Here is a 22,840-nt window from a genome sequence, read left to right as displayed (position 1 = left end):
CAGGGAGACACAGGATGAGCCTGGCATTTCTCAGGGCACCCAAAGAGGACAGAGGTCTAGGCTTCTCAAGTTTTGAAGCCTGTTACTTAGCCTCCCATCTACAGTGGGTGGCCAGATGGATGAAGAGCCGAAACCTGTCTAATCTGGCGGCTTAAAGGTGTAGTATACTGTCCAGGGACTTGTTACTCTGGCTGTTTGGCTCTAAACGTGGATATCGAAACCTACACGGCTGGGGACAACTGCTGTGAAATTCTCTAATAAGTGCCAATATCAAACAAAGGGGGTGGCACTATATGCCCCCACAATCCAGCTTAAAGACCTATTGCTAACATGACCCTTGACACCAGCAACTATACCGAGAGGGTTGGAGGAACTGAACAATCTCACGATCGGAGACTGTTACGATGATGATAAATTTCTCCCTAGTGAGGAGATGGCAGGAGAACTTGGTCTCCTTAATACATGTTTCCTCTTATATGGGAGGATACAGGAAGTGGTGCAGGACATAAGAGGAACATGATACACAGAGCCCTACACACATGAAGCCATACAATTACTATACATGCTGGGGGAAAGGAGTAGATTGATCTCCGGGTCCTACAAAACTCTGCTCCACATTTTCATCCCACCACTGCCTCCCTCAGAGCTAAATGGGAAACTTACATCCAAAAACAGCTCAAAGACATGCAGTGGCAAAAAGCCCTAGGAAGGAACACAGAAGGCCTCAGAATGTGAGGCTCAAGTATGTGCAATTCAGTTATCTCCACGCACCCTAAACAACACCCAAAAGACCTTCTGAATGTCCTACACAGTATACAGTTGCTCGGCAAGTGAGCTCGCAGACGCCGACTTTATGCACACGGTATGGGACTGCAAGGTACTAGCTGAGTTATGGAGGGTGTCTTTGGAACACATTGGCAAGCTGCTGGGAAGGAAAGTATCCTGCACCCTAAAATATGCCTCCTGGGAGTCACTTACCTAGCAAGTAAAGGGCAGCTTGTCTCCAGGTTCCTGACACTTGCAATCACTCTTTCGAAAAGGTGCATAGCCATGAATTGAAAGGCTGATTAGGACCCATCAACCATGTATTGGTTAAGAGATGTGGCCCAATGGGCGCTAAGTGAACACCCGGTGCTGAATCTAGAGGAGAGTGTGGGTTGTAGGAAATACCCCTTGCAGAGAACTGGGGAGAAATCCTGGTAGCATTTGAATACCCTGCCTGACACCACAGTCTGATTGAATCCTATAGGTGAAGACTATTATTGCCTTGCCCTCGTGGGTAGCGCCTTGCATATTGGTGAAATGTGGACAATCTCTTGTATGGTCAAACTGGTGAGTGATAAGTTCAGGTTGGTCAATAGCCGAATTACAATGCATAATATGGTCTGTAGCAGCTGTCAATCTAGAAATGCGCAACAATATGTAAAGTTCTTGATGTGTGAGAAAAGTGAAATGACCAATGTGGAAACTGATACTTCTATACCAGATATCCCCTTTGAGGACGATGTTTTTTCTTTTTTATTATAATGGCAATAAACAGATTAAAAAAAAAAAGTGTCTTCCTTCTTTTTCCTGTACCCACCCCTTTCTTTGCTTTCATATTGTATTCTCTCCCATTCTGTGATCCTTCCCATCTTTTATTTTATATTTCATGGTTATCATGTCTTTCTTGGACTCTCTTGTCCTGTTTTTAACTCTTTGCTCCTATTACCTTTAATTACTTTTTAAGGCAGGGTTAGGTCTTCCTCTTCTGACGATTCTCAGGAGTCCATTTACCTTTGCTCATGAAGGAATGCACCTACACCATTGTTGTGTTCTCATTTCCTGTGCTATGGTATGAAGACAACCCACCTTCACTGTTGCTCCTTTCACGAATTTTAGAATAGATGTCAAATGATTTTAAATGTGCTTCCTTGATGGTATGAGAAACTGCAAATCTTGGTAAATGTCATCTCTCTCCAGGGGCAGAAGGTAGGACCCTGCATTGGAGTGGGTACTCCATCGTTCAGAGTGCCCACTTGGTGATGTGCAGGAGTCTCAGTGGCCTATAACACCAGTTGCGTGGTACAATAATTTGGAATCAAGCCACTTTGGCTCTGATTATGAGTTGGGCAGAGTAGAATTCCATTGTGGAATCCTGCTTCACTCAGTCATGAGTGGTCCGTTTTTCCTGCACCCAGATTTGATATTTGTAGGATCAACACACCCTTTTGTACTGGCAGGGAGATCCAGCGAGTAAAATGCTTTGAGAAAGGGATGGATTGCAGTCTTGACCCACTCTCTGGCCTCTGTCCAACCTTCAGACAAGGCATGGGGGAAGCATGGAATGTTTCCTCCACCTGACCAAATGGAAAACCACCAGAATCGACACAGCAGCAGTCATGTGGACCATCAACTCGGGGTCCCAATGGACCCATGCCTCCACCACATCTACAACCTGGCAGCATCACCAATCGGCACCACCCTGACCTACATCATCAACACCTCTATCGCATCTGCCACTTTCCCAGATGAATGGAACTTGCAGAATTCAATGCCCTTCTCAAGAAGCCCACAGCAGACTCAAATATACTGAGCATCGTTTGACCCATCTCCCTGCTTTCCTATCCAGTCCGTGATTAAGAAGGCCTTGCCCAAACAACTCGCAACCCACCTTGAACTTCACAGCCTTCTAGACAACACTCAATCATGATTCACCCTTTTCAACATATACATGACACAGCTCACCAGCATCATCCGATCACAAGACATCAGTTATTTCCTACGCTGATGTCACTCAGCGCATCCTCTCCCTGATGGCTATAACAACTACCACCAGAACCACCTTCACCAACTGCCTGACCATAGTAGCAGACTGGATGTTAACCGACTGCCTGCAGCTCAACTCTGACAAGGCAGAAGTACTGGTCTTCCACAACAAGAACTCCCCATGAGGCTTCACCTGATAACTATCAGAGCCAGAACCAACACCCAGAGTGCACCAAGAAATGTAGGGATAATCCTAGGCAGCAAGCTCAACATGACAGCTCAAGTCAATCCAGTGTGCACCTCCTACTTCCACATCCTACACATGCTGCAAATAATGTTCAAGTGGTTGCGTCGGAACACCAGATGGACTGTCAGGCAAGCACTAATCACCAGCAGGCTGGACGTAGGCAACACTCTAGGCCAGAGTCTCCAAACGACTCCTACAAGACTTCAGAGCATCCAGATCACCACTGCAAGAGTGATACTCAATCTTTCACAATGCACCTCAGGAAGCTTCACTGGCTCCCCATTCATAAGCTCAGCCGGTTCAAACTTCTCATACACGATTCATACTTCTCATACACACATACAAAGCCCTCCACAACACAGGACCAGAATACCTGTAGAGTGTAATATACTTTCACCAGCCCACGGGACATCTACGCTCTGCCTCACTCTCACTAACACACATGCCCTGCATCCACAAAATCTAATCTGGAGGTCTAATTTTCCTACATGGCACCAAAGACATGGAGCGATTTCCCTCTAAACATCAGAGCTGCTGCCTCACTTCTTGAGTTCCACAAGAAATTGAGGACCTGGCTCTTTGTGTAAGCACCTCAGGCCCACAAAGCTACTCACCTGCCCAAGCGCTTTGATACACTGTTGGGTAATTAGTGTACTATACAAATAAATCTAACATACCATACCAATATTCTCCCCTTCTGTTTCCTTATCTTGCCAAACCCCACCCTCCCCACCTTACTGCAATTCCCTTCACATATTTGCCAACTGCTCAGTGAGGAGTATACGATTCAGATCATTTGTTTGAGCCCTGATGGGGTGCACTCAGCCTTTCATTCTCCATAGATCAATACAATAAAAAATATTGATTTAGATGATAGTACTACTGCTATTTACAGTGTCACAAAATGAGACTTACAGGAAACTGTTTTTGTGTTTTGGCCTTTATTATTGAATGCACTGTGCACAGTCCATGAAGTAAATGAAGCACTTTAAAAGGTATTCTTACTGGTAGATTGTTCATTGTTTTCAAGTTGCTTTGGTTCTGGCTTTTACTGTCACCTTTCCTCAATGTTTTATACCATTTTCCATTCTTTTTTTTTTTAATTATTTTTTTTATTTGTTTAGAACTGTTCAGTGACAAGAGCAATACCCATGAGTTTGTCAATCTGGTGAAAGAGCTCGCTTTACCTGGAGAATTAACTCAAAGCAGAAGTTATGATTTTGAATTCATGCAAGTTGAAAAACCATATGAATCCTACATTGGTGCCAACGTTAGACTAAGGTATGAATATGCAGTTCAAATATAATACTAAAAATAGATGAACACATCTTGGATAATACTGGTTCATATTTTAACAGCTAATGAGCAAGCATATGTCTCCAAAACATATTTGAACAGCTTATCAGTGAGGATGAGTCTCCAAAAAAAAAAAGATATTTTCTAGGGTTGAATATTTACCCATTACAGACATAAGGATCATCCATACAATTTTTAAAAGGCATGCAATTAGAAGTTTGCCTATTCCTCTGACCATTGGTCCCTTCTAAACATCTAGTTTTTATTTGCTCAGCAGACTTGATGTCCCAGCGCTCACATTTTTTCCATTGGTGTCCATTCTCTTGTGTTGGTTGAAGTTTGTTTTTATATTTTTGTTTGTTTGAGTTAACTGTTGGGAAAGGGTAAAGGGGCAAGAGTAGGAAAATCAGTCCATTTTTTTCAGTGCTTGATCGTTGAAAATAGATATTTGATTGATCCAAAAATTGCAGTGCATGTGAGGTACACATTCTATTCTTGGGCAGATCACTGCAAACCTTATATGGATTTAAAACAAAATCAGTTTGCTGTGGAGACTGAAGGTCCAGGCATAATTGGAGAAGGGTTAAGGTTTCACATTGATACGGTCTTTTAAATGAAGGAAGCCCACAAATGCCTCTTTTTTTTTTTAAAGAAAAAAGGGTTTCTTATGCTTAATATTAAAATTTGTATACATAACTCAGAAAGGAGACTTCTGCATTCTGTGTGTTTACTTCTTAAAATACACAACCAATTTGGAGTCCCCTGCAGCTCTCTCTGCTTCCTTTGGCATGTTCAGGCACTGGCTGAATGTCCAGCCCAGAAATCACTTTACTATACATAACGGATTTTGTGAATCCTGCCTCTTGAGTACTCCCATACAGGCAGAAAACTCAGTGAGCAGTTTTCCCTTGCATCCCTCTACATGCTGCCCATGGACCACTTATATAGTGACAGAGCCCCTAGAGAAAAGACTTTCTTTGCTTACTGTGCTGGTTGCTACATTTCTAGCAGACAGACCTAGAATGGTCTGTTGTCATCTTGAACCTCATGCAAGAGACCAGGAAGCACCCAGCCTTAAAACGTTAGCTGTACATCCACTGAGCGTCACTTCTCCTTGCAGCTCAGTGACTTCATTGTTTTATCAATTATCTAGAACACATAGCTTTTTTTTTTAAAGATTAACCTTCTTAATTGTATTTTGCTGTGACTGTTGTCTAAATAAACACTCAATTAGAGATAAATTTATGTAGTCAAATAAGTCAGTTAAGGTTTACAGTGATAGCCTACTGTATGGATTGACTTCTGTAAGAGGGGGGGAAGAGTACTGAATAGTGAGATTTTATTTTTGGCCTGGCCATAGTCATAGTGCCTCCATTCATATTTAGCGACTTTGTCTCATGGCGGTCATTTGCTGTTTCTTAAAAGGAAAGGACTCATTCTTGATCACAATTTATATCTGTATCACATCCTTTATCACATTGTACTTCTGAATGAGCCAAATGATTTTCTTGTCTTGTTTTCTAGACACCATGCTTTTAGGAAAGAAGAGAAAAACTGTTACTGGGATATTCAAAGAGCTCTGTCATTAATTTGAAACTGAAGTGAAAAGGGCAACCTTGAAGTCAACCAGTTTCCATAAATGTCCCGGCATACAGTTTTCAGGGACTTCAGTTGTCATTGACTGGTGTACATTTCTATATCCTCTCACATTCTAGGAAGCTTTTATTTTAGGAGGCATATTACTTGCTCTGTCGGAGACAAGACCGCTTTAGGCTCTTCTCAGCCACCCTTGTGTGATCTGTAGAGTAACCTGCACTATCCCACATCATTTATCTGGCACAGGTACTACACCACCTGTGGGATAGTCATGCAGTTTAACACCGGCTGTCCTACAGTAAATATTTGCTTCATGTTAGCAGACAGTGCTTATATGCCCCTATTCATTAACTCTTACCACACCTTTGTAAAAGAAGAGGTGACATGTAATGGTAAAAATATATCACTGAACAGTTGCTGTAGTTTCTAAACCTTGAGACTTTTGGCCCTGCTGTCATAACTCACATTTTGCTAATGCTGTATATTGGTATCCTGCTAGTCTGCTGTTTTTAACACATTGAGGGTTGCATAAAGTAGAGGATCCCTATGATGCAAGCCTGTAGGGGCATGAAAAAAACTGGACATGCATCTTTGACTTAATCTTCTGTATCTGTCTGTGTTTCTGTGTACCATTTACAGTGTTGCACTGTTCCCTCTTATTGTGAATGGAGAGAGCATTGAGACGTTGCCTCAGTGGGAAAGTTAGTTGTGGTGTGTGAAGATAAAACTACTTTTCTATTCTCAACATAGCAGGAGTCTCAAACTACAGACAGAACTTTCACATTTCACATTCCCCATGAGGTAACACTCTCAGCCATTACACACTACCAGCAAAGCCAGTACTTCTGGCTTATAACTTGCATCTTTATTGACTGAAACGTTTGTGCGGTTTTGTGGCTTAGTAAGTGGGTGAATCAAAGACTAAGTCAATGGGTGGATAAATATTGTTTTATCAGCTCAAGGATGAGTGACCGATTGCATGGCTGGCTTAGTGAGCAGCTGCAAGCATAAAAGCATCCAAACATGGTTAAGTCATAAGCCAAATGTGTTGACTGTGCCAATGTTTGTTTAAGAAAAAGCACAACCTATTGACTTTGACAATGCTTGTTTTCTGTATCATCTATTTTTTAGATGTTTCTTTTCTGCACTCTCCTGGTGAACATGTATTAGCAAAGCCAATAGGTTTGACGTTTGTACTGCATGCACCTGCCCCAAACCTACACCATATAAATATAAATGCCAAACCTGTTGGCTTTGCTACTGCTTAATTTGAGGTGCACATTGGTAATTGTATGGTGGTGAGACATTCTACTGTATGCCGCACAGACACTCACTTGATATTAGGCACACACAGCTCATTGAACAGTTATGCAGTTTTGTAGCATGAATAATTTTTTTGGATTCACATGCTGTACATTATTCTACCATCTAGTGGTTAGGTCCGGAATGCTCCAGTATGTTGCAGTCCTTCTTTTCTTTCTGTTTGCTCACTTTCTTCTTTTGTTTGTTGGTGGGCGTCAATGGTACTTCCCTTTGGTGCCCCTTGTGACGTTGTTGTGTTTCTTCCGGAAGCTCCCACCTTTTGTCACCATCTTCAGATTCTATTTTTCCACTGTTAGGTCTTGAAGCCTGCCTAAGGATCTCCAACACATAAAAGAAGATTGCAATGAAAAAGTTGTGACAAACCCCAGAAAACATTATCGGATTCATCTGCAACACTGATGTTGTAACCCGAGGTAAAGATTGAAGGCAGAAAGTTCGGAGAATGCCTGTTTTCCAGTATTGGAGTATCTTTCATAGATTCACATGCTTGAATCATTCCCCGTCGTCGAAGTGGGAGTCCCGCGGTACATAGAAAGCAGTAGATTACATTTTAAACATTGTAATCAATGGAAAAAAACATTCACTTTTACAGCTTATTAGTGCTATTATAAAAGACCCAAAGTCCAGCCAATCAGGCGAGACACCCTTTAAAACCCTCAGCACAGAGGCTCGGTCTCTCAGATTTTCTACTGCACGTCGTGTGTAAGGGAGTATCCCTGAGCTCTGCTCAGTTTACCTTTTCCTGACAGGACATTTTCCATATATTTTGTTTCTACATAGACAGCTGTAATTTATTTAAGATGTCTACAGCAAAGAGAGGTTTATTTCGACCTTGCAACACCTGCAGTGAGCTAAGGCTTCACTGTGAGGACCCTCACAAGGAGTGCATTTACTGTCTTCACCCAGAGCACAAGGTGAAGGACTGTAAAGATTTGTGGAACCTTTCCCAGCAAGACCTTGAGAGACAGCCAAGCCAGGCTCCTTATTTGGCTTAAAAAACGCATGACCAGAGAAACTCTCTCTGACGATGACAGCGATGCCCCTGGGGCATCAAGAAAAAGGAAGAGATCTGTGGAGAGATTTTCTCCTAAAAGAAGTAAGACAGCCAAAAAACTGCACTCTCTGAGGGGAAAAAAGATAAGCTTCCTAGAACTTCAAAGAAACATAGCGGGAAAGTTTGTTCTGAGCCGTCCACTCCAGCTTGCCTCTTCAAGGAAACTTAAGAGGCCATCTAGCTCTTTGCCACCGTCGACATCAAAAATCTCATTATCGTCGACGAGGCCATCGACTAGCACGTCGTCAACAACAGGTTTCGCATCATCTACTATGACGGCGACATTCGCAGCTCCATCGTTGCCCATATTACTAACGTCATCACCATTGTCATCCATGACAATAACGTCGGTTAGTTTGAAGTATGGTTCTTCATCTACCCAGGCAATAAAGATTTCAAGGAAGTTGACATCGTCAAAGGATAAAAAATTAAAATCTGCTTCGTCGACATGCACTCCGTCGACGGATATGCCACAGATTAAAACCCCGTCGACGATGGCAAAAAAAAGACTACTCCAACGACAATAACACAGTCTGCTACCACACAGTCGATGGCACAATTTTCTTCATCGACGGCAGTGGATTCTGGAGGATCTTCCTTTTTACCCTTAAAATATTTAGCAATACGACGTAAATCCACTCAACAAACACTACTGCCTTCACATGCCTCGCCTAGTAAGGTATCACCTGCTCCTCCACAACATCTTTTTGATGAGGAAGATGGAGAAAACTACTCTGGCGATGGTCTGTTTCCAGTGGCGCGTAGTCCTTCAGACCTTAGAATAATATGCCAAGAAGAAGAAGAGAGTGAACAACTACTTGTTCAGCACTCATTTCGAGAACAGCAGCACCCAGGCACCCAAGAGCAACAGCATGAGCCAACAGTCCAGATGCCAATATCATTAATTTCAAATTTGCAACATATGATGCAAGATTATTATTCCAGATTCCTGCCACTGGGATCAACGACTCCTTTGCAGCATCCGCAAATGCCGTTGAATCCTCACAAACAACCCTCAGACTCTCAAATACTGATAACAACTCTATTGCCTCGTCACTGTAACGATCCACCCTCTTCAGAGGATGAACAAGAAGAGGGCAATATACAGGACACTGAGGGAATCCTCAATGAATGGGATGATTACCAAACACCATCCCCCACTGCACCACCACCGGTAGATTCACCACCACAGGATATTGGTGGATTCCTTAGTGTAATGGAAAGAGCAGCAAAGAGGTGTCAGCTCCCCATCATAGCTAAACAGTCGTATTGTTTCCTTTACGACTTTAAGGAGGACACCAGGAAATTGGTATGTGCGATTCCCGATTGTGGACTTTATCTTGGAAGAGGGCCTTAACGTGATGCAGACCCCTTCTTCCATTCCAGCGGTGCTTCCTAGGCTGGACAAAAAATACAAAGCACCAGAGAATTCACCAGCCTGTTTAATTGGTCACCACAAGCCTGACTCAACTATATCTCAGGCAGCCCAGCGCAGATCCAGGGATCCGTCCTCCCCGCTTTCCGCACCCCAGGTAGAGAAGGAAGGCGCTTGGATTCGATAGGGTTAAAGTTTTCAACAATGGTGGCTACAACAGTCAGAACAGCAGACTCCTTGGCGATTTTAGGAAGATATGACCGACAAGTGTGGTCAGACATCTGTTTCCCAATTCATCGATCTCCTTCCTGAGAAGCTCGTAAAATATTGCAGGAGGGTGAAAAGATATCTGCTGAGATCATAGGCTGTGCTATAGATGTGTCAGCTACAGGTTTCCGCCAGTTAGCCGGTGCTGCTGTATTAAGACATCAGGGGTAGCTAAAGGCCACATCCTTCTGCCCAGAGGTTCCAATGAAGGTCCTAGATATGCCTTACGATGGAGAACTGCTATTTGGCAAGCACGTCCATGATGCCCTTCATTCGACAAAGGCAGACGCAGACAAAGCTAGATCGCTGGGTTCTCTGCAATTCAAAAGGCAGCCCTTTTGAGGGGCAAGAGGAAGAGGACTGTACTCTTACAGAAGCGACCGGTATCAGCAATACCAACCTTACCAAGCTCAATTTCATCCAACCACCAGTCAGCAGCAGCCCTCTCCGCAACCACCATCTGCAGCCTACAGACATACCACAAGAGGAAAGTCTACTTATAGAGGCAAAGACACAGCCAGAAAACACTGACCTCCATCAATTGCCTACAACCAACACTGACCTCTATCAGTTGCCTGCAATTAACCCCTATCCAAACTCTAGTAAGGGGCAGAATTTCCAGATTCTCTCACCACTGGTCCCGGCTCACATCAGACTGATGGGTCCTCAATATTATCACCGAAGGGCATACCCTGGAATTATAATAATCTCATCTGGAGGTACCAGCACGAGAACCCCCACCTACCCAGCTTAAAGAGCTCCTGGTACAAATTGCCAATATGATAGACAAGGGAGCAATAGAGATCGTACCGAAGTCTCCGAGGGGAACTGGCTTCTACTCTTGCTTCTTCCTCATATGGAAAAAGACCGGAGACTGGCGACTTATCTTAGACCTTCGATGGTTAAACAAATTCCAGAAAAAAAGACATTTCGGATGATCACACTCCAGGATGTATTACGATTACTCAACCAGGGAGATTTTGTGACGGCCTTGGACCTCCAAGACGCCTGCTTCCACATCCCTAACCATCCCAGTCACAGGAAATTCTTACTCTTCAAGGTTGAAGGCACCCACTACCAGTTCAGAGTGTTACTTTTCGGTCTCAGATCAGCTCCTCAAGTTTTCACCAAGGTCTTAGCTCCGGTGGCAGCCCACCTCAGGCAAATGGAAATCCAGGTGTTTTCATACTTGGACGGTTGGCTAATGAAAGGACAAACAGCGTCCAGGGCAGCCAGGGACACGGCAAAGTGCCTGTCCCTCTTCCAGAGGTTAAGCCTATCAGTCAACTTCCCAAAATCTCACCTAATACATCAAACAGCATCTCCTTTCTGGGACACGTGTTGGATACGGAGCGAGCAAAAGCTTTTGCCTCTCAGAACAGGCAGAACAGAATTCGAAGTCTAGCGCTCCGCCTCAGCAAAAGAAAGTCCACTTCTGTCCGGATTTACAAATATTGTCTTGGGATGCTCTCCTCATGCATTCCGTTGATACCAAACCGCCGTCTTCACATGAGAACACTTCAACAACAGCTAGACAGTCAGTGGAAGAAGATAAGCGGATCTTTCAACGATATTGTCCAAATAACCCCACCAACGAAACAAGCCTTGGAATGGTGGAGGAAGACCTCTCACATCTCAGAGGGTCTCTTTTCTGAAAGAGAAACCAGTACATGTTCTGACAGCAGACGTGTCTCTGGAGGGATGGGGCGTGCACCTCGAAGACCTAACACTGAGAGGGAGATGGAACATTCAGGAAGCAGTGCTACCTATCAACATGTTGGAATTAAAAGCAGTGTTCCTGGTGCTCAAAGCCTTCCTCACCAAGATCAAAGGCTCATCGGTTTTTATCTGAACTGACAACACCACAGGTATGCATTACCTCACCAAGCAGGGAGGTATGAAATCACCGCATTGTCTCTCTAAGTGCAGGAGCTGTGGTATTGGGTACTTCGTCATCACAAAACTCTCAGAGCAAAACACATCCCAGGAATATCCAACGCCTTGGCAGACTCATTAAGCAGAACATCAACGACCTGCCACGAGTGGGAGCTCAACCAGGCAACTCTCGATCGCCTCTTTCTTCGCTGGGGCAAGCCCAGTCTGGACCTGTTTGCGACAAGAGAGAACAAAAAATGCCAATACTTCGCAAGTTGGCAACCGCAAAGGGGATCGAGCTGGAAGTATTTTTGATCAGATGGTCAGGAATCTATGCCTACGCTTTTCCCCCGCTTCCGCTAATCCCAAGAATTCTTCAGAAGGTTAAGAGGGAACCTTGCTGACTACTATTGATAGCTCCCAGACGGCCATGCCAGTTTTGGTTCACAGAGCTCTTGCTCCTCTCTGAACAACCTCACATTCGGTTGAGACCAATACCATACTTGCTATTCCCAACCCGACTTCTCTTCGATTATCAGCCTGGCTCCTGAATTCAGTGAATTTGCCGATGTGGATATTCCACCAGACTGTCAAGAGGTGCTCGCCAGAGCCCAGTCTACAAATAAGACCTACAGACTGAAGTGGAAAAGATTCTGTATATGGTGTAAAACTTTCAGTATCCATCCCTTAACATCTTCCACAAAACAGATACTTCCTTATCTTCTTCAATTGGCGAAATTATGTCTCTCTCACTCCTCTATCAAGGTTCACCTGGCAGCCATCTCTAGATTCCGCTGTACTGCTACTTTCCCATGTTTTTTTTTTTTTGCCCTCATTCCCTTAATTCTCTGGTCAGGACAGCCTCTGAACACCCTATCTAGTTTATCCCAAGAGTGCCTTGACCTGGGCGAAGTCCATCTTCGGGCTGGGTAACCCTCCGATATAGATAAACCACTTCTTGGACCTCTAAGAGTGTAATCATAGGACCCACTAAAGGTTACTACTTAACAAACCAGTTAATTAATGGCTCCCAAAATCCCGAACCTTTACTAGTACCACCTTCTGTAGTGTCACATACTAAATTATAGAAAAACGAGCCTTTCCAGTCTTCCAAAGTTGGGGGCAACGGGTTAATCCACTTCCTGCATATCTCCCTTCTGGCCAACAAAATCATATAAAACAGTAGCTTAGCACAGTCTATTTTTATCCTGTTATCTCCTTGAAAACAACCAAAAATAATCAAGGAAGGGCTTACCTTGCAGTCCATGATTAAAATCTGGTTAATACTTTCACCCACCTCAGAACAAAAGCGTTGGAGACAGGGACAGTTAACAAACATATGCAGGTCCCCTACCTACTCGGCCCCACACTTGTGACAGCATTTCTTATGTTTAACTCCAATCTTGACAGCTTCTCCGGGGTCCAAAAAACTCTGTAGATTGTAAATAAATGGTTCCTTCTTAAACAAGCTGGCTTGACTGTAGAATATAACTAATCTAGAGATACTTGTCATAACTCTGAAATCTGCACTCCTGGGAGATGATCTTTCCAAGTATCTTCTGGCAGAACAAAGTCACAATCCAGCGTTTCCAGGAGGGTCCAATACCATCTTGAAAGTTCTTTTTTACCAGCTTACTCCTCCTGTAATAACTCCTCCACTGGATTTGTACTGCCCCCTCCTCCTTTGACTTGCATCATCCAACTCCTCTTTTGCCAATATTTACATTTAGATAAATTCCCTGCTGTGCCCCTTAAAAGTTCACTATAAGGAGTCAAACCTTCTTCCGTACATAATTGCCCCCATTACAAAAGCCCAGACTCCCGCAATGGAACAGCCAGAATATCCTTTGTCCATTCAGGTTACCCAGGAGAATTCCAAATGGGTGCCCATTTACTAAAATATGGCAGGTTAGTACCGCTCCTTATTTCATGCCAAATCTGTGCCGAGTCAGCTAATACTATAAGCCTCACTTTCTTGAAGGATTTTGGGTCTCCAAATTTGTACAAAAAGCCCTCCTCTGGAACTTTTGCCACTTTCATCATTAACTTGAAAAGTGACCCAAGATCACAGGAGGCAGCACTGCTGCAAGCCTTCCTCATATTCTTTATAAAAGTTGCCCATGCATACAACTGTACATCTGGCAGTGCTAAACCCCCTTTCTCTTTCCTCCGCCTCAACTTTATCCATGCTATACGAGCACGTTTTTGCCCCAAATAAAACTGCTGATGTTACCTTGAAATTTATGTATCCATTCCTTATTAATTCTCAACGGTAGTGCATTAAAAATAAACAGCACCCTTGGCAGGAGCATCATCTTAACCAGGTTGACCCTACCTACAATTGTAAGAGGCAGATTGACCCACTTCTTCATTTGCTTACATGCCTCACTCGTAACCCTCACAGAATTTCTTTCCGCGATCACCCCCAAGTGTTCTGTAATCAAAATGCCCAAATACTTCACTTCTCTACTTATCCTGATGTTCCCCAGAGTGGTAATCTCTGGCATGTTCCAGACCATGACCTCTGTTTTATCTTTATTAACCATATAACCAACTATTTCCCCAAATTCTATAACCAATTCTTCTAATACAGGGTAGGGATTGACTTAAATTGCTCGTATAAAATAACAAGTCATCTGCATATAAAGCTACTTTCTTACACCAGCTCCCATGGAAGGGGAGTATCGAAGAGTTGCGCCTAATGATATTAGCCAGGGGCTCGATATATAAATTAAACAACAAGGGGGATAACAGACACCCCGTCTTGTTCCTCTCTCAATCCTAAAAGGGCTGGTTAGGGAGTCGTTAACTAAAACCCTTGCCACTGGGTCATGATATATCATCCGTAGTATCCTTATGAATCTGTTCACCAAATTAAAATGTTCACAAAGTGTAACCAAGAAGGGCCAGTTAACCATGTCAAATGCCTTGGCGGCGTCTATCATCACAGCCGCCAGTGGAAGCCTGCATGTACTTGCTAAGTCTATTGTGCCTATCAAACCATGTGTTAGCTCATGCATCTACCTTTCATAAACCCCTTTTGATCTGCATGAATCAATTTACCGACGAGCTCACCCAATCTGTTTGCCAGGCCTTTTGCATAAATGTTATAATCACTATTCAACAGGGAGATGGGCCTGTATGATTCACACCTAGTACGGTCTTTCACTGGCTTAGCGATTAAAGTAATAGTTGCCTCCTTCCAAGAAGGAGGAACCGTGCCCCCTCCTTAAAAGTACCATCACACAATCCTACCAGAACATCAATTATACTGTGTTCTAAAACTTTATACACTTCCAGAGGTAATCCATCTGGGCCTGGTGCCTTCCCACATTTCCCAGAGGCAATCACTCCTTCCACTTCATCCCACCTAATTCCTTCATTCAAATTCTCTCTATCCTCATCTTCATTACCCAGGGACAAGAGATCTACACCCTGCAACCAGGCTTGGACCCGCCCTGGAGGCGCCTTTAACTTATCCCCAGTAAAGATCCCGAAAGTACTCCCAGAACGCCTCCTCGATTTCCTTATTCCCTGTACGGGAATGTCCTCCATTCCCCCGTGAATCTCCACTACTCTATTCCTCGTCTGCTTAGCGTTTGCACACTAGTATTTTTCTGCAATTTTCCCCATATTCAAAGAGGATCCTCCTGTTAACCTCACACCTCTCTTTGCCTCTTCTGTCTAAATCAGCTGTGAGTTTATTGTAGTATTCTTGGAATACCTTGACTAATTGTTCCTTTTCATTCACCTGACCATCTTTGCCTAATAGTTGTTCCTCTGCTATCTGTATAAGCTCTTCCAAGCCTGTAATCTTATTTCTATATACTCTTCTTTTAAAGGAGGCTGCTCTCCTCAATCTGCCACGCAAAAACACCTTATAGGCATCCCAAACCACCTCTGGTGCTGCTGAGCCTTCATTTAGCCTAAAATACTCTTCCGTGTCCTTCTTAAACTCTCCCACAATAGCTTCATCTAAGAGGAGAGTCCTACCTAATGTCCACCTAAACTGCCTGACGCTCCTGGCAAACTTGAAGCACACCCTCAATGCTGCGTGGTCAGACAAACGCACACCCACATGCAGAACCTCCTCAATGCCCTTACTCTCCCGTCCACTAACCCATAGTCGATCCTGGATTGATGTTTATGCGTCTTGTTATTAAAAGTATAACCCCGCCTGGCTCCCATCCCCTCTCTCCAGTTATCATGCAGTCCAAAGTGGGACATCATATTAATTACCTGGGATCTCATTTTGTCATTCATTTTCGCCCTGCTCGACTTAGAACGATCCAGGTCGTAGTCCAGTACAATATTAAAATCTCCCGCCCATATTAATGGATCTGTATATTGGAGCAGGTCGGAAAAGGCCGGACATCATCCCTATTTGGCCCATAATATCCCACTAAAGTGAGGGGCTGACTAAAAGCCAGCAACCTCCCTATTACCCATCTCCTGGCTCTGTCCGCTATTCCTCCCTGGAAAGAGATCTCGGGATGGTTCCTAATTAATAGGGCCACCCCCTTGCTACCTCCCTCCTGGGAGGAGCATAGAATATGCTGAATCCAACCAAACAGCTTAAACAACTTACTGCACTCATCACTGGACAGATGCGTTTCATGTAAAATTATCACTGTAGCTTCAGAGTCCCTGCAGTATTGCAGTAACCTCTGTTGTCTGGCCCTTACTCTCAAACCATTTACGTTCAAAGAAAGAAGCCTTAATTCTTCCTCCTTCATTCCAATTTCCTCTCTTCACGCACACTCTCACCCTTGCCCTAGAATAGAGTAGCCATTTCCTAACTGAATCAAGACATTTTTTTTTTTTTCCACGTGCTTCCCACCCTGTGCCCTTCTCCATCCCCCCCAGCCCCCATCTACCCCTTACCCCACCATCCTTTTCCTGAGAGAACCCACCCTTTCCCCTCACACGGCTCCTTGCTGTAGGAAGGCTCCGCCGGCCTGGAGATAACCCCCCAAAAAAAGGCATACACGCGCTCCTATCCCAAAGGCTGGTAGTCCTTGTCCAACGACTTAATCAGACCATCTACCTCTCGAATATCTCTAAATACATACATTTTGTTATTTGCCGTCACCTCAGGGCTGCAGGGAATTTCAACTGGGCCGTGGCCCCCAATCGCTTCAGAACATCAATTCTCTTCCCTAGCTCCCATTGCCTATTCAAAGTCGCGGTTGATAAGTCTGATCTGATCTCAAAATCAGTACCCTCTGCAGATACAGTCTTATTCTTCAGTGCCATAGTTAAAATCGGTTCTTTAATAGCATATGTGTGGAAGCATACCAGAATCTTTCTAGGTTTATCCCTGTTAGTTTTCCTAAAGGGGTCTCTATGCACACTCCTCTTCAATCTGGGTACCCTCTTAATCAAACGGACTACCAAGACCTTCAGGTCTCCGGGACTTTCAACAGTCTCAAATTGTTTCTCCTCATTCTGTTCTCCATTGTTTCAAGCTTCACGTGCAGACTTTCTTCCCCCAGTTTCACCTGTTGAATCGCCTTCCTATTTTCTTCAGTTGCTCTCCTCAAATCGGAAACCTCGCATTCCAAGCAGCCGTCCGCTCAGCTAAGTCGTCCAATTTTTGCCCAAGAGTTTCACATAAACCTCTAATCTCTTTTTGATTAGTATTTGAAGTCTCAAAACTTCTTCTCACCTCCCCTTCTAAGTCCCGTATCATCCCTGCAATAGAATTGACGAGAGGTTTATCCCTTGAGTACTGCGTGGGGGCTACCTCGTCGTGGTGTTCAACCACCTCCTCACCTTGCTTCTCTATCAGCATCCCGTCTTGCCACATCAGAGAACCTTTAACAGAGAGTCTAAGACCTGCCTCTTGATTTGAGACCCTACCACTCTCGTTTCTCTGGTGTAGATTATGAGATTCAAGAAACTGAAACCTATTAGGTGAGAGCTCAATGTGCGAGACCAGACTGTCCCCTACCGCACCTACTGGGCTATCGTCAGGGGATCCTAGACCTGCTTCCTCCATCCCCTTTACTTTCTCCTGGGTGCCGGGGAGGACCATAAAATATGTCCTGGGTGACAGGGTAATTTTTGTCTTTCTGGAGTCCGGGACTGAGTGTCTAGGATTTGGCCTGGCCCCTCCTAGTTGTCTAGAGCTACTGGTCTTCCCTGCTGACTGCTCCCTGGCCACCACCGACTCACTAGTTCTCCAGCCCCTTACAGCAGTGTTCCCCAACCCCCGGGCCGCGGACCGGTGCCGGTCTGTGGATCAATCGGCACCGGGCCGCCCCACTGTGGCAGGCGGTAAATGTTTGATAATTTTTCCGTGGCCCGCATGTCACACAATGGGACAAGCGGGCCACGGAAAAATTATCAAACATTTACCGGTCCGCGGCGATAAAAAGGTTGGACAACACTGCCTTACAGGGGGCAGAGATACAACCTGAGGGATTGAGCTTCTCTTTATTTTTGAGTTTTTCTTACTACTTCTCAGGGAGTAGCACAAACCACTTCTCTTATTCCCACCTCCACCTCTCCTTCTACCTAGAATCGCCCCTTTCGTGTTCTGCATCCTACAATTAATAGAGGGACCCACTCCATACCAGGTGAATAATAGCTGCAAGGGTTTAAAGTATATAGGTGACAACCCCCCCCCCCCCCCTCCCTTGCAAAGGCCCAGTACCTCTATCCTCTGTAAAAGTTAGATGCCGGGGCAGAATCTTCCCTGTGCTCCAGTCATCCTTGTTCAGTGTCCTCGCGGTATCTGTAGTCCAAAAAACGGGAGTGCAGCTTGTGCTGACACTTCCCCCTATCCCACCGAAGGTGAATTTTAGTTACAACATGTCTTCCACGTTGTAGTTCCTGGGTGGCCCACTTGCAAATCGTGGGCCGCAAAAACAAGGGCGCCGTCCCACCGGCAGTCCTTGCCTCCACTGTGGCTGCCGCCCACGAGAAACTGGGCTGGGGGTGGTGCGCGATCTGCATGCGCGCCTCCAGGCCGGCTCAGGGCTCCTCCGTGGCCCACATCTGGCGGCCACCATGTTCCCTCACTGTAACACTCGCTGACCGACGCTTTCCCATGTTTATGGTCCTCCAGAATAATAAAACAATTCATAAAGGGATTAGTCAAATTGTTAACTCCAATTAGACTCCCTCCTCCTCCCTGGCATCTCAATATTGTTCTGTCGCAAATGACAAGACATCCCTTTGAACCTATTCACAAAGCTGAATTGAAATATATTTCTTCTAGTGCTTACCTCTGCAAAGAGGGACAGTGACATTCAAGCGTTGACAATCTCTCCACCTTTTCTTCAATTTAAACCAGATATGGTCATTCTTAGAACTAATCCAAAGTTAATTCCTAAAGTTCCCTCGAACTTTAATCTGAACGAACCAGTAAAATTAAAGACTTTCTTTCCAAACCCTCGAACTCCAGCAGAAAGAGCGCTACATTGTTTAGATATCAAAAGATGTCTCAAATTCTACATACAAAGAACTTAGTTTTTCGTAAAGCTGATCAGTTGGTTCTGGGTTATGGACAACTCAGAAAGGGGTATCCTGTTACCAAACAGTCTATAGCTCGGTGAATAGCCATCGCCATACAATTTTGACACCAGCTAGCGGGAAAACCGCTAACAGCCAACGTCAAATCTCATTCCACGAGAGCTGTATCTACCTCCACAGCTCTCTTCACAGGAGTGCCTCCGCACCAGATTTGCAGAGCGGCAATGTGGACAAGCAACCACACCTTTACTCAGCACTACTGCCTAGATGCTGCAGATAGGATGGACGCAGCAGTAGGACAAGCCGTTTTGAGTAATTTATTTGCATAAGGTGAGCCAACAATTTTCTTTACCCACCATCCTCTAATACTAATATTTATATGTGAATATGTAGATATATGTGTGTGTGTGTATACATATATATTTTTGTGTGTGTGTGTTCGATGGCATGTGTAGCTGCAGATACACATGCTATGCATTGCTTCCGACCATCTAGTGTTGGGCTCGGAGTGTTACAAGTTGTTTTTCTTCGAAGAAGTCTTTTCGGAGTCACGGGATCGAGTGACTCCTCCTCTCCTCGGTCATACTGCGCAGGGGCATCGATTCCATTGTTAGATTGTTTTCTTTCCGCTGTCTGGTTTGGATGTGTTTTCCCTCGCTCCGAGATTTCGAATCAGAAACTTTAGATAACTTTCTTTGACCGTCTGTATTGTTTTGATCGCATTTCCACCCATATTTACCAATTCACGAGTGCCCTTACATTTGTTGATCACGTTTCCACCCATAGTCGAACCAATAGTATAGTTGAAAACCAAATTTCGCCCTTCTGGGCGCGAGTGCCCAACTTGGGCCTGTTCGGGCCTACTATGTCAAAGCCTGAAGGATCGGACTCCATTTAGATTTTGTCCCCGATGCCACGCAAAATTTCCATACACAGACCAACACCTCACATGTAATCTGTCTCTCTCCTGATCAACGAGAAGAGAATTGTGAAGCATGACGATTGTTCCGATCCAAGAAGATTCAGAAGAACCAGGACTTCGAACCATCTTAAGCAGAGCTCCAAGCCATATGACGAACAGTCCTCTAAATCATCGAAACCATCAGAATAGATTTCTGAGGACACGGATTCTCGAAATCATGGATGAGAGACAATCAAGGATCCATATCCTTAAACAGACTGGCAGAATAATTACTGCACCTCCTCAACAAACTAAAAGAAAGTTGGCTTTTCAGGAACATCTAGATACTGCTCCACCACCAGTAAAGATTTTTAAACAGAAAGAGAAGCCATTACCTCTGCATACTTCTACCCCTCATTCATCACAACTTTCTTTTTCACCATCACTCACTAGCCCACCACCTTTGCCTTCACCAACTCATTCACAGACTTATTCTCATGGTGATCCGGTTGATCCTTGAGATCTTTATGATCCCGTCCCATACCTGCTAATGACCCAGACTTATATCCTTCCAAGTCTTCCCCACCAGAAAACACTACTGCATACATGCAGGTAATTTCTGGGGCAGCAGCGTACCATGGGGTACTTATGCACAGTGAGCCCTTGGAAGAGGATTTCCTTTTTAATATCTTATCCGCCACACACACACACGTTAACAGTGCCTCCCAATGCTACCTGGCATGATAAAACATGCATATGAGATATTTAGTGAGCCGGTTAATGCTACGGATTTCACACCACACATTGATAAGAAATATATGCCTGCACCTACAGACCCTGCTTACATTACCCACCAGGTACCTCCAGACTCAGTGGTTGTCAGTCCCACCAGAAAAAGGACCAATAGTCAATCATCAGGGGATGCCCCTCCCCCTGCCAAAGAAAGTAGGACATTCAATGCTGCTGGCAAGAGTGTAGCTACACAAGCAGCTAACCAACAGCCAATTGCAAACTCACAAGCCTTGCTAGCAAGGGTATGAGTGTACTCACTGGGACGAGATGCAGGAGCTATCAGAACACCTGCCAAAAGAGCATCAAAAAAGGGCTCAACAAATTGTTGAGGAAGGTCAGGCCATAAGTAATAACCAGATACGTTGTGCCCTTTATGCTGCAGATACAGCAGCTTGAAGTGTGAATACTGCTGTCACCATATGCAGACATGCATGGTTACATTCCTCTGGATTCAAGCCAGAAATACAGCAGGCAGTACTGAATATGCCTTTCGATAAAAATCACCTGTTTGGTCCTGAGGTTTACACCACAATAGAAAAACTCGGTAAGGACTCTGACACTGCTAAAGTGATGGGAGCCTTATATACAAAACCTTACAGAGGCTCCTTTTGTAAGCAGCAATTTAGAGGAGCGTTCAAGCCACAATCTACAGAGGCTTCTACCTCCCAGTGTAAACAAGTGCAACAACAGCAGTACCAGAGAGGGGGATTTAGAGGCTTTAGAGCCAGAGCCAAATTCCAGGCCACAAAACATGTCAATACCCCATCAAAACAGGGACTTACTAAACATGCCACAACCCCACACATCTCCTGTGGGGGGGCAGACTGCAGCAATTCCACTCACAATGGCAAAATATCACCACAGACCAATGGGCACTTTAAATTATCCGCAATGGTTATTGCCTAGAATTGATTTCTACCCCTTAAAACATTCCTCCACGTTATCACATGTTGTCCCCAGAACACAATGTTCCATTACAACAAGAAGTACATTCGCTGCTACTATAAGAGGCAATAGAATTATTCCCAAAATCTCAACCAGGAACAGGGGTATACTCACTATACTTCCTCATTCCCAAAAAGGATGGCACTCTCAGACCCCATTCTAGGTCTCAGACCAGTAAATTTATATATCCAGTCAGAACACTTTTGCATGGTAACTCTTCAGGACGTCATTCCACTACTACAAAAACAAGATTACATGGCTGCATTAGATCTCTAAGATGCGTATTTTCATATACTCATCCATCCAGCTCACAGAAAACACCTAAGGTTTGTGATAGCGGGAAAACATTACCAATTCAAAGTTCTGCATTCGGCATAACAACAGCTCAAAGAGTATTCACAAAATGTCTAGCGGTAGTAGCAGCTTACCTAAGAAGAAAACACATACATGTCTTTCCTTATCTAGACGACTGGCTAAAAAAATCAAGAAATGTTATACAATGTCAACAGCACACTCAATACACAATAGAAACCCTACATACATTAGGGTTCACTCTCACCTACCAAAACTCCCATCTTCGGCCAGCAAAGGTACAACCTTACCAAGGTGCTATTCTCAATACGCAAAAAGCCTTAACCTATCCAAATACACAAAGGATACAAGCTTTCCAAAATCTCATTCTACAAATGCATCCAAATCAACAATACATTGTAAGATTTATCATGAAACTATTGGGAATGATGGCATTCTGCATAGCAATAGTACCACATGCAAGACTAGACATGAGAACACTACAATAGTGCCTCTCACAGCAATAGTCTCAAGCACAGGGTCAATTGGAAGATCTAGTGTTAGACCGCCAAACACACAGGTCCCTTCAGTGGTGGAATCTCAGCAATTTAATGAAGAGGTGGTCATTTCAAGACCCCCCCCCCCCGTGCC

At 44.3% G+C, this 22,840-nt stretch overlaps 1 protein-coding gene across 1 annotated transcript in view; it reads left to right on the top strand.

Annotated features, from left to right (window-relative positions):
• VPS26A (VPS26 retromer complex component A) overlaps window positions 1-22,840 on the top strand; it is a 361,055-nt gene that overhangs the window by 112,821 nt on the left and 225,394 nt on the right. Inside the window, exon 4 of the mRNA XM_069240511.1 lies at window positions 4,120-4,276. Within this exon, the coding sequence (XP_069096612.1) occupies window positions 4,120-4,276 (157 nt within the window). The remainder of the gene's footprint in view (window positions 1-4,119; window positions 4,277-22,840) is intronic.

Source organism: Pleurodeles waltl, chromosome 6, assembly GCF_031143425.1.
Source record: "Pleurodeles waltl isolate 20211129_DDA chromosome 6, aPleWal1.hap1.20221129, whole genome shotgun sequence".
In the NCBI taxonomy this organism is placed as follows: domain Eukaryota; kingdom Metazoa; phylum Chordata; class Amphibia; order Caudata; family Salamandridae; genus Pleurodeles; species Pleurodeles waltl.
Note: the sequence above shows the minus strand (reverse complement) of the source record. Positions and strands in the feature narration are given on the sequence as shown.